The sequence below is a fragment of the Alligator mississippiensis genome, chromosome 8 (genome assembly GCF_030867095.1).
Source record: "Alligator mississippiensis isolate rAllMis1 chromosome 8, rAllMis1, whole genome shotgun sequence".
Taxonomy (NCBI): Eukaryota; Metazoa; Chordata; order Crocodylia; family Alligatoridae; genus Alligator; species Alligator mississippiensis.
The window spans coordinates 79124111-79139257 of record NC_081831.1 but is presented as its reverse complement, the minus strand read 5'-3'; the positions used below and the strand labels follow the sequence as shown (position 1 = coordinate 79139257).

The 15147-nt window shown below is 44.1% G+C and overlaps 1 protein-coding gene across 4 annotated transcripts in view; it reads right to left on the bottom strand.

Moving 5' to 3' along the window:
- Positions 1 to 15147, bottom strand: part of FGF13 (fibroblast growth factor 13) — a 333006-nt gene that overhangs the window by 66267 nt on the left and 251592 nt on the right. For all 4 annotated transcript variants that reach the window (XM_014601275.3, XM_014601293.3, XM_019492860.2 and 1 more), the window contains 2 exons: positions 13926 to 14036; positions 9118 to 9221 (listed from right to left, as the gene is read on the bottom strand). In XM_014601275.3, coding sequence (XP_014456761.1) covers positions 9118 to 9221; positions 13926 to 14036 — 215 coding nt within the window. The remainder of the gene's footprint in view (positions 1 to 9117; positions 9222 to 13925; positions 14037 to 15147) is intronic.

Here is a 15147-nt window from a genome sequence, read left to right as displayed (position 1 = left end):
ATTCACCGCTGATTTTAACAGCCATTGCTTGCAAAGTACCAGTTTCTGCTGAACTGTATTTAAAGACCAGGTTGTATTGTGCTGCATGCAGTCCTTGAAAGCCTTTGAGCAAAGCTTTATTACACAGTCGCTTTTCTCATCATGCCTGGTAGCATTGGCTCCGTGCTGGAAAGCCTGATTGTAGGTCCTGAATATCCTTGGCTGCAGGCTGCACCTCACCGAACTCCTCCTTCCCCTCTCAAAGAGAGCTACAACTTGTATTTTCTTCATAATACTTCCACCGCCCACCAGCATCTTCCCCTCTGGAAACAGGAGGGGATTTGTCCCTCAAATTCGACTGACCACTTGAATTCACCAAAGCACCCTCTTTTTACCTCTTTCTCCCCCCCACCTACCTGCCACCTATTCACGGCACCCCTTATTCAGTCCACCCCTCCATGCAGAAATGGGGAGAGGAAAGAGGGAGGAGAGAAAGCATCGTTTTAAAATGCCTCATATTTTTGGCCCAGCCTCCAGGATAAGACAGAACATCCATTTGTCTGGGCTGGCTGGGGATCTCCCAAGACGAGGCACATCTGCACGTCCCCCTTCCCCAACCAAGTGACATAATGGGGCTGGAACGGTGAATCGAACCTGCTTCGAGCAGCAAGCTGCAAGGCTTTGCCCCAGAGGTTACAATCCAGGAAAGAGCAGCTCCTGCACCTGGCAGCACTTTCCACGGAGATCAAGGCACAGCTGACACAAGCGCCCTGGCAGGTGAGCGGGGCTGCGAGCGCTTGGGCAGCTTGCAGCCATCGCTGCAAGGAAACGGCACATTTCTCCGGCTTTGGACGAGGCATCACGAGAAGGAAAATTCACTGCCGCTGTATCAGAGACACGATCGTTAAGTTACAGTATGACGACAGATTCGGTACTTGGGCATTCGTGGTGAAACCTGATTTATACTGACATGCAAATTTAACTAGATGAAGCTTTTGATTATTTCTCCTATCTCTAGGTTCGTTCCCCGAGGTGGAGAAATGCTTTTTGCCAGTAATTCATTATAAATGCCCGAGCCATTACCATTAGCTACAGTGCGCCTGCACTGCGCTTCTCAGTATTAAAATATGCACAAACTTCTCTTCTCTCCAACTTACCAAAACCAATTCAAACAACTCGTTCTGAGAATGCAATCACATTTAATTGCTGCTGGCTGTAATCAACACAAAGGCAGTGGATCGTATGTATTCACAGTGGAGTCGGAGTACCAGGTCCGTGCCAGGCGATATGGAATACATGGGAGAGGGCAGATGGATGCTCTGCAAAGCTAAATTACATAGAAAATGTCACGCTAGGTATTATATGGAAGTGCTCCGTGCAATCGGTGCTCATGCAAACTGAAAGAGATGTTAAAAATAAGAGAGGACATGCCCAAGTTATGCCTCTTACAGCAGCAGCACCAGTCCGAGCATTATACCACCTTGAATAGCTAACGAGGCAAGTGTAAATAAGCATCTATGAACCTGTCATTTAATATATATATCCTTGCAAGATGCCAAGTGCCTTAAATTCCCATTAGAGCCAGCGAGAGTTAAGAGCATGCTGTATCCCGCAGGAGGTGATAAGGGGCCCTGGGGGAGCCTAATGAAAAAAGGCTCAGTTTTGCTTTTCACACTCAGGCAGCATCACTCCTGAGTGTGCACGTCTCAAATTCTTTCAAGGGAAGTCTCGAAGGAGCGAGCACCTGTAAGGAGTTCAACCACCATGCTTCAAAGGTGTGCTCGGCTCTGCAACAGGCATCCCCACCCCCTGCCCTAGGCTTGTGGCAGGGTGCAGACCCCACAGCTCCCAGTAGTCAGTCCTGGTAAGTGTACAGCACCTCCTTAAACATTAACACCTTTCCTTGGCCTCTCCTAGGGTCCCCTACAATCTGCCCCGCAGCCTGTTCTGTGTGCAGACACCGTGTTGTTTGCAAAAGGACATGGTACTGCTAGATCAAAGGCAGCTATTTGCAAACCTGGCTGAGGCATTGCTCCTCCGGCAGGCATAATCACATGCCACATTCAATAGTTTTCAAAATCAAAGCCGTGTTTTTTTTATTTTAAATACACTAGTCGAACTGTCCAAAAAATATGCAACTTTTGTTCAACAGGAAGACTCTGTTCCCTGCCCCTCTCTCCTCTTTGCATCTAGCTGACAAGTCGCAGGAGGGATGCTGACCAAACTTAAAACATGAAATTGCCTTGGAGGCAGATAAAAAGAAAAAGGTTATTTCCAAAGGGTGAATATTTAGAAAGCCACTGATATGGAGACGGGGCTTCACATGATGCTGGTTTTCAACTGTAACTAGAGAACTCACAGCCAAATTCATTGCAAGAACAGGGGAAAACTCATTGTGCCTAATTCCAAACAGGAATTCAGCCTTTGACTCAAACACGGTGTTTTTCTTAATTAGGGTTCCTTGCATATAAATGAACTCCAAAAAAAATTGAAATCTTAATCCAGCCAGTGAAAGTATTACAGAAAAGTACAGAAACAGTATTACCCAACACCTACACCTTCTCATTACAGCTTCTTTTTTGTTCTAAAACAATTGACACGCATTGCCCGCGTTAACCGCTTCGACCACCGCCCAATAGATGCGGTGATCACGCCCTTTGAAACTCAACAGGGTACTTAACACGGAGAATTTAATGGAGCCTCCAAGCATTACAATCCCTGCAGGGTTTACAAAATCAGATCATTTTTTTAACCATTAAAAAAAAAAAAAAATTACGAGGACCTCAAAAGCTCCCATTACACTGGATGTATTCATCCAAAAAAAATAAAACCCTAACTTAACCATGCCACTGCTATGTTTCATGTACCATTTGAGGTAAGAAAACGCCTTGCAGAGAGACCTGGCTGGGTGCTTGTTTACAAGTCAAGGTTTTTGTGGCTAGGAAAGCTATGTTTCACTCCCTTCCCTTGCCATGCCCTGATCTATCCCTTTGGTTTTCTTATATGAGAGCTCTTTTCAAGAGATCGGCACAGGCCGAGCCCTACGCGCAACCGCACCGTACCCCTCCACGGAAAGGAAATATGAAAACAAATGAGCGTGGTTGCTGCCGCTGCCCGCAAAGAGCTGTAGGACAGGCTCAGTACAGCGGTGTTCACGATAAAGTCAGCATTTCTCACCAGTTAGCCGTTGTGCGTGCTTCTTCCGTCGTCTCTTGTTAATTATTGCAAGCTCAAAACGCCGTGATACCACTCGCCGTGTTCACCCGTGGGCAAAGGCTGACTTCTTAGATGGAGGCTGCTGTAGCCCCTTGGCTTTAAAGGGAGTGGTATTACTAAAGGGGACACCTACGCAGCTATAAATCAAGGCATGGGGGAGGCAGGGGTAGGCACGCATGCTAGCCCTTTGGTACCCCCCAATACTAGCCGACGTGGAAGCCTGCGTGACCTCGTTATCACGGATGTTGTTACCTTGGGACGTTAGGGCTAGCCCAAGTCTGCTCACCAGGTTATGAAGACTAGCTCATGTCTCCCCCTACAATAACACCTTCCTTTTAATGTGCGGGTACGTGGCATCGGCCAAACGTCTTCCCCGTGTTACGTGCCTGCCTAGACCGAGGCACCTAAATAGCGTGCGAGTCCACCTTGCTCAAGTCCCTGAATTACTACTCATGTGCCTCCTTTTATAATGTGCTGCCCTCTTCTACTTGGCCTTAAGATGCAAAAAGCAGTGAAGGGGAGGAGGACACAACCATACGCATTGCCAGGGCTGAAAGCATGGGACCCTGGAAGCAATAAGCATCTCCGGTTACATAAGGACATGGCTTCACCCAGAGACCTGGCTATTAAAGGGCAGTCTCTCACACAAAACTGCTGTATTAGTGAAATAAAGAACTGAGCAAACAACACAGTCTCATGATACCTTCCCCGTACCCCCCTACGGAGGATCGCTACTTTATACTACCGCAGACTCCAAGAGAAAGAGACTTTCTCTGGGTTTTACAGGGGATTGCACACATCATGGGAATATGGGGAAAAACCATAAACCATGACTAGTCGTTTGGTCATATAGACTCCGCTACCTGAAATGAGAGAGCAAGCAAGCATTCAACACAGCATGGATGAAACAGCGAGACATACGACTTGGTTTTTACCATGGGATTTTACCATCCTAAACACGTGAATCAATACATGCATGGAGTTGCTTTACAGGAGAAACATGCATCTCACTTTGATGGGAAGCCGGACAGAAAAGGCACGTGAAAGCCAATCCATCCCTTCTCAAGGACAGAGAAGATAGCCATGCACCATGAATTCATGGATGTGTCGTGACATCAAAACCGTCTCATATAAAACACCGACGGCCCCTTTTGTAGGTACCATGTCGAGTCACGCTAACCTGCCTCCAGTATGTGCATGTATAACCCATGTGCTTTCGCGTAGTTATTTAATAAACCATCGTTATTTTAAATGGATTCAATCTCACGTCCCTGAGGAGCTTTTAATAATTACAGTATCGTCCTCATTTGGCCTGTAACTTAGGGCTGCGACAAACCTTTGAGAAAAGACTGGCTGGCAAGCGTGGGTATCTGCTGCGGTCTGCAGACCTCTCACGGAGCAAATCTACCTTGGCCACGAGTGCAGATCACCGGCTTAGGAGCAAAGCATCCTGGTGATCATAGCCCTGTGGGCTGAACAGAGTGCCAAACAGCAGACCAAATAAGTTCCCAAATAAACTCCCGGTTAATGCCGACGTGACCGATTAATGGGGAGAAAATATTTTTGGGACGTGTAGGATATTCAAAGCAAGCCCCGTTGACCCCGCTGCCAGAAAACTCTGCTGCGAAGAATGCACCGTGCAGAGTTCACATAAAATGCAAGGAGAAAGTCTGCCAACAGCTGGAAAGCTAATGAAAAGTGGAGTAAATACCAGCAGTTGCCTCGTTCAAGCCGGGGAGCAGGGGATGCAGGTTCTTGGTCCATCTGTGCCCAAATACCTGTGCTTTTCCTTGGGGCTTAGGGAAAAGCACTTTGCTGAGACTTACTTAATCCTGTTACAAAACAATGCTCACCTTCCTATTACTGGGTAAAAGTCAATGAGCCCATTCCACAGATTCCCATTGACTTGAATGGGTTGGGGATTGGGTCCAGTGTTTGTGAAGGGGTTCAGAAGCTTCAGCATAAGTGTGCTATAAAGCAATCCATACAGTTAATGCACAATTAACAATCCTTCACGGATGGCGGCATCTGGAGCAATGAACGGGAGGAAGACGCAACGGGCCCTTGGTTTAGACGCTGGACTACGGCTTGCCAAACCACTCAAACTCTAGCAATGCCATTTAAAGCACGTACCAGGACGGCTACCTGATGGAGGCCGTTTCAGTCCCTGTCATGGTGGGAGCAAGTGGTCATGACTGAAAGTCACTATATTCTCTTTCCATATCAAACGACTCCATCAGTCTTAGCATCATTTCCCTCTGGAAACTATGCATCTACTATGACCGCAGGTGACTACAATTAAAAGCAAAGAAAACATCCTCAGCTGATGTAAATTAGCCTAGCTCTTGAACTGAATGGAGCTATGCCATTTATATCGGCATATAGCTGCCTTTTTGTTTGTTTGGGGTTTTTTTTTTTAGTTTCTTATGTATATAATCAGTCAGTTCATCCCTTCGGGCCCGTCAAAGGCCCAGCAGCACATAACTGTAGTCTGTCTCAGCTCTGACCATGACTTAAGCTTGACCTTTACTTTCAAAAAGCCCCAAATGTCCAGCAAATAAAGTAAAGACAGAAACCCAAATCATAGGAGAAATATTAAGAACTAGCATGGAAAATCTCAGGGGAAAAGAAGATCAGTGTTAATTGTCTGTAAAGTGTCCATGAAAGTGTATTTTAGAATATAAGCCTATGGCTTCTGGCATGTTTAGGATTTACCAAGACCAACCATTCAGTAACTACGAGTGCCCGGGAGGTCTAGACAGACATTTGGACTCCTGGTTGATAGCATTTGGTTGTGTAGTAAGATATAATACACTTAACAGAGAGAACGACAAGGTCGCCATCATCCCCCCGTCGTCTTAAAGGCTACTTTAAGAGTCTACTAAAACCTGCTTACATTCAATTCACTACCAAGTTTTGTGCAACTTAGTGAGCTCCCCAGGCTAGGGCTTAGGTTGAGAAGGCCGTTTTGGAGTGTGGGAAACCATCTGAATGACAAAAATGTTGACTTCAAGGAAAAGTTGATCCAGCAACGAAACACAACTGACATCATTAATACATTTCTGACCACGGACCCCACCTCTAACCCCCCGGACTTTGCTTTCCCAAGGCAGAGCTCGATAATGTTGAACGGGGTTTGTGCTAGACAAGGTAGATGTAACTACCTATTACATACATGGGAGTTTATTGAAGCTCCCAAGTGTGAGTGTGGCGAAATCCAAACTATAAAGCACATCACGGACGAATGTGTTATTTATCATTTTAATGGCTGCATTGAAGACCTGTGCCAGGCTACTGATGACGCCTTGCAACGGGTATCAAATCTAAAACTGTCGCCCTAGCCTTATCCCTCGGTGCGTTATTTATAGGCTCTTCCGTCACCCGGTTGCTGTACTCCATACAAATAGATAAATACCGAGACCAACAGCTCAGGTGGGATTTAAATATAAGCTAGCAAAAGGGATCATCGGGATAACAATGAATGGGAGACTACTATGGCACTATGAATTAACGTCATAATGGCACGAAGCATTAAAAGCACAATATTAATGGATGCAAGGAAAACACGTTTCATTCTGCTGGCATTGCATGACAACTTACAGGCTACAAATTACTTTTCCCAGTACATCGAATTGCTAGAACAACAGTGACAGTGATGTCTAGGACTTCTGCCCAAGATAATCGAGAAAGCCGCTCATTCAGTTATCCAAGCAGGACTTAATCAACAGAGCTTCACTGATTTCAGCCAACGTCTCACCTGATAAAACACTACACAGAAGTAGGAGGAGGGGTGGCAGAAATGGGGCTCAGCATGTCTTTTAGTAATGTAGCCAAAGCTTCCTCTATCTAAACTAGCCTGTGCATATGTAGTGGGTTCACTGTAAGCTGGATTCTGCGTATTTACACCCTAAACTGAACTGCACCATACTGAACAAACCTTACTACTGAATCACAAAACCTTCCTCAGTAAGTCAGATAGCACTTAACTAGGCAAAGGGTGGCAGAAACAGGCCTTAAGTAATGCAAGGAAACACAATGTTGGCTCAGCGGGGGCGGTGTTTGGAGTCGAGATAAGAGGGAGACACGTTAGCCACAATTCTCGATCGTCCTACACCAGGGAGAGCCAATTATACCACGATGCAAAGCAAGTGCACATGAGAATAGCAGTACTCTGCACTGCTGTAGGTCGCGTCGTGCTGTGCGACTCCATATAATCAGATCACGGCCCCTGCCCTGCAAAACGTGTCTTCGGTTCTAACAGCACGAAGCAAATTGCCGCAGCAAAACAAAATTGGCTTTAAATGACTGAAATTTAACTATAAAATGTAGCTGGGTCTCATTTGCTTTTACCCTGGAAAATTCTAGGGAAGAAAAGATGAAAGAATGGTTCCCCATGTCAGCTTTCAAGATTGCAAGGGGAAAAAATGATGGATCGTAATAAGCTCATTTCAAGTTTTAACTTTTATCAGTGCTAAAGTTGCCCGAGGCAATCGAGCCTTAAAAATAAGCAAATAACTTGTAGCAAAGAACAGTGAACATTTCATGCCAGGGGGTAGCCTATAATTAGAACTACCGATTTTTCAACCAGGAGATTTCTTATTAAAAATGGACACGCACACCCAACCACCTACTCTATATTTATTTATTTATTTTTATAAATCTAGCTACCTCTCATCCATCCATCCATCCATCCATCCATCCATCCATCCATCCATCCATCCATCCATCCATCCATCCATCCATCATGTTATATAGGTTACATATTTTTTTTTCTCAAAATCACCCCGCTTTTCCAGAAGTTTTTCCAACAATTTTCTTTGAAATTTTTATCAAAATCATTATCATCACCATTAAACAAACCATTACTTTGATGGCTCGATAACTACAGCTGGGAGATTTGGGCAGCTAATTCCATTAGCCTCTTTTGAAAATCCCTGCCAAACAAAAATGACTTTCTCTAATCCCTTTTAGCAACAGAAATCAGAGGTGTTTCAACATTATAGGAATATGAAAACATCTTCAGACATGAGAATGATTTGCGAACGTGTCCCTTTTCCTTCCTTACAGCTCAATTTGCAGTGCAGATCTAACCTTAGTCTCCCCCGCCAAACAAAGGGGGTTTTTTATTCTTACTGGAATGTGTGAGGGATGGCTGGAACCAAATTTTGGAGGTGCTCATTAATTAAACTCATTAAACTTTGGCTCTAGCCCATTTCTAGTTATAAAGAACCTCTTTAAGTAAGGACTTGCTCAGATGCTACCAGGCATTATTCAAAATGCTATCTTTCAAAAGGTACACATTTTTTTTTTTTGGTTTCATTTATACGCACAGGGCACGTCATCACATGCATTTACTGCGCATTAACTTACTGCGCAGTAAGTGCTTTTTAGGCTGGTGTCTACACATGCAGCTATTAAAGCACAGTAACACTGTGTGTGGACTGACTTGAGACTAAAGTCAGTCCCAAGTTAGTCCCCACACGGTGCTACTGTTCAGTAAGGTGTCTACATGTGCATTACTGCACAGTAACTAATAAGGCATAAATTTGACACCTGCATGATGCAGGCGTCAAATTTAAGCCCAAGCTGGTGCAAGTCACCACAGCTACTGAGCAGTACAGATGTGCAAGTGCAGACGTGAGCCCATACCGTGCACTAATTTTTGGTTATTGCACAGTAACTTAAATTACTGCACAGTAAATGTGCACATGTAGACATATCCATACAGAGCAATAGTTTGATACACTTTATTAACAAAGGTAATGTTTCTTACATTTAGCAACCACCTAAAAAAAAAAGGGGGTGCAGAGATGTAATTCCACACTTTGTTTTGCATTCCCGTCTGTAAAAGTTAGAACTAGATTAATTGACATTTAGTTTGGGTAAAAAAAACCCCAAAACAATAATAACATGGTTACTTACTGATGTGTATAGGTATCCTTCGCTGTTCATTGCTAAATATAATTTTGTTTGAACCCCCTGAATAGCCACCACTCGTAAACCCACAGGGATGAGGTTAAACAAAGCTAGGAGGGAAAGAAAAAGAGAACAAATAGAAACATTACTTTCTTTTTTAGTTTAAACATGTCGACATAAGACAGACAATTAATCTATAACTGCGAGACTCAATCGGAGCAGGTCATACAAACCTTCCTGTCCATGGGCGGTAGCAGCAATAACAACATATAGCTTTAACATTGTGCATTTCATTGGGAACTCAAAAGGTGACTTGACTTACATTATTTACATTTTACAGACAGGAAAACTGAGGCACAGAAAGCTGATGCATTTTGCCTAACATCCCCCAACCAGGCAGCGACAGAGCTAGGAAATAAGTTGCCTGCGACAGCCATGGGCAATAGTTTTAGGCCAAAAACAAATTGTCAAGCAAGGCCGCTACGGGAGGGACCAAAACCCATCAATGAGACCGGGTCCGGTTCGGTGATTAGCACTGATGCAAAATAGGGAAGGGTGAGGGTGGGGGATTCAGAAAAATTTAAATATTTAAATGACATTTTCTTTTTGAAACAGAACTACATTTTAAAAGATGGAAGGACGCCATCAAAATAGGGTGAGGAACCTCGGGACAAAACAAATATGCCTGTTCGCAGGCTACGCCTGTGCTTTCCATGCTCTTGCACCATTTGTGCCATAACAGTGTCGGTGTTTGCGGGCAGCGGGATTTCTGTTTAAATAACAAGGAAATGGGGAAGAAGCTGGCGAAGTCAAGAAAGAACCAGAGCTCTGCCTTAGCTCAAATTCCCGGCTATTGTAATAGGGTGTAGCAGCTTGAACACAAATAGAGTACCGCGTACCTAAGAGGTCCTGGGCAGGATTAAAAATGAAGCAGGAATAGGAGGGCTATGAAAACTCAGAAGAGATGACATTATAACCCATAGCTCCCCACTCAGACTGGTGTCTAAATGCAGAGCTAGGATGAAGGTAGCGCTGGAGGGATGTTGTAGCAATGATGGATCACAGATTACATGAGAGGCTCAAAAATGCCCTTGCCTCTTGAGCGAGGATAAATGAATGCTGCGCTAAATCTTATTTCCAGTGCATTATTACTTGGAATAGTTTTGGTATTGCTGGATGTTGCTCAAATGCTGTTTAAAACCAAATGGCGAATTAAAATAAAAACGCCTTTTCTTTTCTTTTCTTTTTTTTTTATATATATATACAGACGTATAAAGGAAAGCAACACAAAAGCTTCAAATTCCCTTCTCAAGCTGACAAGCCCCAATGGGCGATGTTGAATTAAAAACCAATTTGCACCTTAATCGTATTTAATACAGACCCTAAATTCTGGGCATGGGGGAGAGTATCAAAAAAGACTTGGGAAAAGAGGAAATGTGATTATATTCTTCTTAAAGAAGGTTACATCTAGTGTCAGAGCATGTAAATGCCCATAGCATCATTGAAGTGTATGGAGTCTGAGCTACTTGTGCCAACAGAAAATTGAGTCCCAAACACCGCTGGGATCTCTCCCTGGCTTAACACCACAGTGACAGCTCAGCATAGCTAGCACAGGTGGCAAAAGCAGCAGATGCAGCAGCAACAGTCTTAGCAGCCCAAATACAGGCCAAGACTCCCTGCACGTATAAACCCTGATTGCTCATGCAGGCACCTGCCAGCGCTCCACATCTTCAGTGCTATTCTGCCCCATGCTCGCTAGCAGAACCGTGCTGGGGTCGCTCTGCAGACTGCCCTGTAAACACGTGAACTTGGACCATGAACCTTCCTCTTCCTCACTGCCTGTCCAATGAGTCTAGATAACTAGATCTAGTGGAAATATCTAGGACCAGAGGATTGTTTCCTACACTGCAACAGGAGTGCATCAGAGACACGGTGCTGCACAAGAAAAACATTTAAACAGCAATATGTGGCTTTCCATTAAATAATCCTCAGAAAATTAAATATACATATTTAATTGGGCCCAACCAGCTCCTATACATATATATACAAATACATACACATATAAAAATAGATTTTATATATTATATATATAGACAGACAGACAGGTCTGGGCTGTCCTGGAAGAAATGTCTTCAGCTAGCTCCATTTACAGTGGAGGCAATAGTCACAGCCTCCTGCCGAAATAGCTGCACGAACAAGGATGCCTTGGGGAAAAAAGCAAGCAGAAGCAAGGGAGAAGGGACCCACTCTTTTTTCAGCTCTTTCCTCTGAGTTTCATCTGCAACCAAATGCGTTTGCTGAGACCTACCAGCACCAGCTAGCCACAGTTGCACCAGCAAATCACCTTTTCAAAGGGGAACTCAAAGTGCTTCAGGTCCTCTCTTGTGAATAAGCAAAGGTACTAAGCTTCTTCAAAACTCAAAACTCTGGCGTGAACAGGGAAGACATCCTTTTTAATGATTAAAAATGAGATTTCAAACACCTCCAGAGCAAAGACCCGCATCCGTCAGAGAAAGATCATTTTAAACGGGCCTTGGAAGGACTGAGACTACCTGCGAGGGAGGGAGACTTAGCAGATTTGCTGGTGCAAATGGCAAAAAAACTCTTTTGGAGCTCAAACGAAGGGCAGCTTAGCATTTAATTGAGTCCAGAATAATGGGGATGAACCCCGTTCCATCACAGGAAGACCCTTATGAGACAGAAAAGGGCTCTGGGATGATAAGTCAGTCAGGACCAAATATGGGACACCTTTTATAGTCACAGAAACATAGAAAATGAGGGTGTGAAGAGAGCTCAGGAGGTCACAACTAGTCCAACCCCCTGCTCCAAGCAGGACCAGCCCCAGCTACGTCATCCCAGCCAAGGCTTTGTCTACCCAGGTCTTAAACACCTCCAGGGATGGAGATGCCACCACCTCTCTGGGTAACTTGTTCAAGTGCTTCGCCACCCTCCTAGCGAGAAAGTTTTTCCTAATATCCAACCTCAACTTCCCTTGCTGCAACTTGAGCCCATTGCTCTTTGCTCTGCCATCTGCCCCCATGGAGAAGTAGGCATTGGGCTGTCCTCAGCATTCGCGCCCAAAAGGTGACAGCAGAATGCTTTTTTGCAGTACGATCTCCCACGTCGGGAAAGGTGTTGCAGCACAGCCCTGATGCATCCATTACTAGGATGTTTCAGCACTCGTGATGTCTGAAGGCTGATTTCCAGGTAGACGTGGTTTGAACAATTTGCATGTAGCCGTGTATTTTGTCTGGCAACAGTGCGTTTTCACGTACCTTACAAATGAAAATATATTAGCCAGATGCATCTGGGTGAATGTCAGGACTGATCCCCGTCATCTCTATCTTTCTACAATGTGAGAGGTCCCATTACAACATGGCAAAATAAAGGGCAGCAGTCTCATGGGAAATAATGGGCAATTCAAGGCATTCTGTCTAGTACATTTAGAGGATGCAACACAACATTATACATCAGCTGAAAAGACCACATTTGCCTGTTTGTTTTATTTAATGAATGAATTTAGAAGCTGAATCAAGTATAGTTGTTTCCCATAACTTGCCACATCCAACCAGCAACAACTGTTTTAAAGAATGGCAAGGGACAGATAGCTTAAATTTGATCTTACAGATTCACCATCTCACCCCTGAGATGGTCATTAGAGTGGCAGGAGCATTTTCCTTTCCGTCACCCACTGGATGGAAAGGGACTCAAATTTGGGAGCATCTCAAACTGGGTAGGCTGGCCTTGCAAAACTTGGCCTACCTCTTGAGTTGTTCCCAACACCGTTAATGCCGGTACACGACTGATACGCAGCAATGGTCTTAGCTCTGTTGGGTCAGTCGGAAGCAACAGAACAATGCGACATGCGTGAAAAATGATGCGATAAATCAAACATAACATTTTATTGCCTTCTGGTCCTCACCCATCACCGTGGCATTTGAGCACCAACTGAAAATGAAATCAACTTTCACCTTCAGCTACTTACAGCAGAAGAGAAATGATGTATTTAATTATTTACAAGGCCTTGATTAAAAGCTATTTGCCTTATGAAAGAGGAAAACTATCCTTAGATTTCCAATATATTGCTTGATCAAAGCATTACACAGCTGCCACCAAGGGAATACCCTCGTCAACGCTTGGTTCTTCACAACTTTTTGTCAGAATGAAAATTTAGCTTTAGTTGAATGCAGTGGTTGTGTTCAAGGCTTCAGGGCTATTTACTCAGGCCCACATCCCCTGTTAGTCATCATTTGGTGTGCTCCATTCATTTTTTTAGTTAAAGACGACCCAGAAACGTTTCACAGACAAGGCCCGAGAAAATTGCTTCGATACTGAAGTCATAATTAAGCTCAGACTTATCAGCAGAGTTGGGGGGGGAACTGGAGACATGCAAACTCCAAAATGCTGATGAATTCTCATTATGTGAAATAACTCAGCTCTATTCGAATGAGACCTCTGCTTAAGAGGGGAGATAACGGGATGCTATTTCAGGTACAATGAGTAGGCGAGCAAATTTTCTGTGTTGAAAAAAAAAAATCTAATAAAATGCAAAGGACAGTAATGAACTTCAGTCGATTACCATGGAGATAACATTCAGATTGTTTTTCATGTGTGCCACAAGTCTTCCTCTAGTTCATTTTTCTCAGTGTTTTTGTATGGCATTTCCTGCAGAGTCAACAGCCAGTGCATGCACAATGTTAACGCTGCTAACACCCAGCCAGTCATCCTGCAACAGCAACATTTTAAATGGATTTATATGGGGGGGAAGAGACACTATCCTTCACAAACACACCGTTTACTCTCATGGCACTTACTATAAGTACTGTCCTCCTCTTTTGTTCCATTAATTTCTCCATCTGCTTGTAGCTGCAAGTGGTATCCTTGCCTGCTGTATAGTTTTGTGACTATACCTTTAAGCTGAGGCTCTGAAAGACAATAACAGTGAGATTAATTAGTGAAATCTGGACGTGCAGTCGAATGCCGTCAGGGTTCAAAATAATTCTGCATTTCACGCTTGCTCCTTTTTCATTTTTTTTTTTTTTTTTTTTTTTTACTTCCAGAAATGTCACATGCAACACACCAGGACAAACATCCTTGTAACACTCCCTGTTTAAGTTAGGTCCAATCCCTGCCCATAAAATCAATTGCCAAATGATTAAATGCCACTTTTTATTGCAATGGAGGTAGCGCATGAAAATCTGCTGCCAGTGAACACAAATTCCAGCAGTGTGACATTTGGCTTTAGGAGCTGTGCCCTATCTCATTTATGATTAGAAATGCGCTGGCAAAGAGCGCGTTCTGCCTTTTAGCAGGGTGCGAGTCCTCAAACAGAGGGAAAAGAAAGGAGGACTGAGATACCGTTAATACAAATGACAGCCGTATGCCAATCAGGAGCTCACGGATCCAGCAGCTCGGGTTTATCACAAGGACTGCTGCAATTCTCACGAACAACCCCCCATTCCCAGCTGATCCCAAGAGGACAGAGAAAAAGAAGTGAGAAACCACTCAATGAACAGGAGTAAAATGCAAGGGGGGGGAAACCCTAAAATCCAACGCGTTGAACTGTTAAAGAAATATTACCATCAGAGTCAATCTTGTAGGTTAAATACACTCCCACCCCTCAATTTTGGATAGACATCTTCACAGTCCCCTTCCTACTCAACGTGAGGAAATGAAAGAGCCCAGACACCCTTCCAGACTCTGAAGCGAATGGCAACAGGGTTTGCTATGAAGTCTGTAACGTAAAGCAAATATCCAGGTCATGCACCAGAGGTAATTGCAATAAAACAGGTCTACTCCCACTGAATCCCAATGACATCTGCATTGTGGTCATTCTCCCACAATTATTCTTGTCGGGAGGCGATGCATTTTGCAGCAGCTCGCTCCAAACCATCTGAGTTCATTCAGAGATAAAACACATGGTGAAAGGATGATTTGTCATCCTCGACCCAAAGTTCCTAATATGTGGCTCAGGCTTCCAGTGATTGAAGGGAAATAAATCAGGGACGGTATGCTGCTGTACCTCAGCTGGGTAGG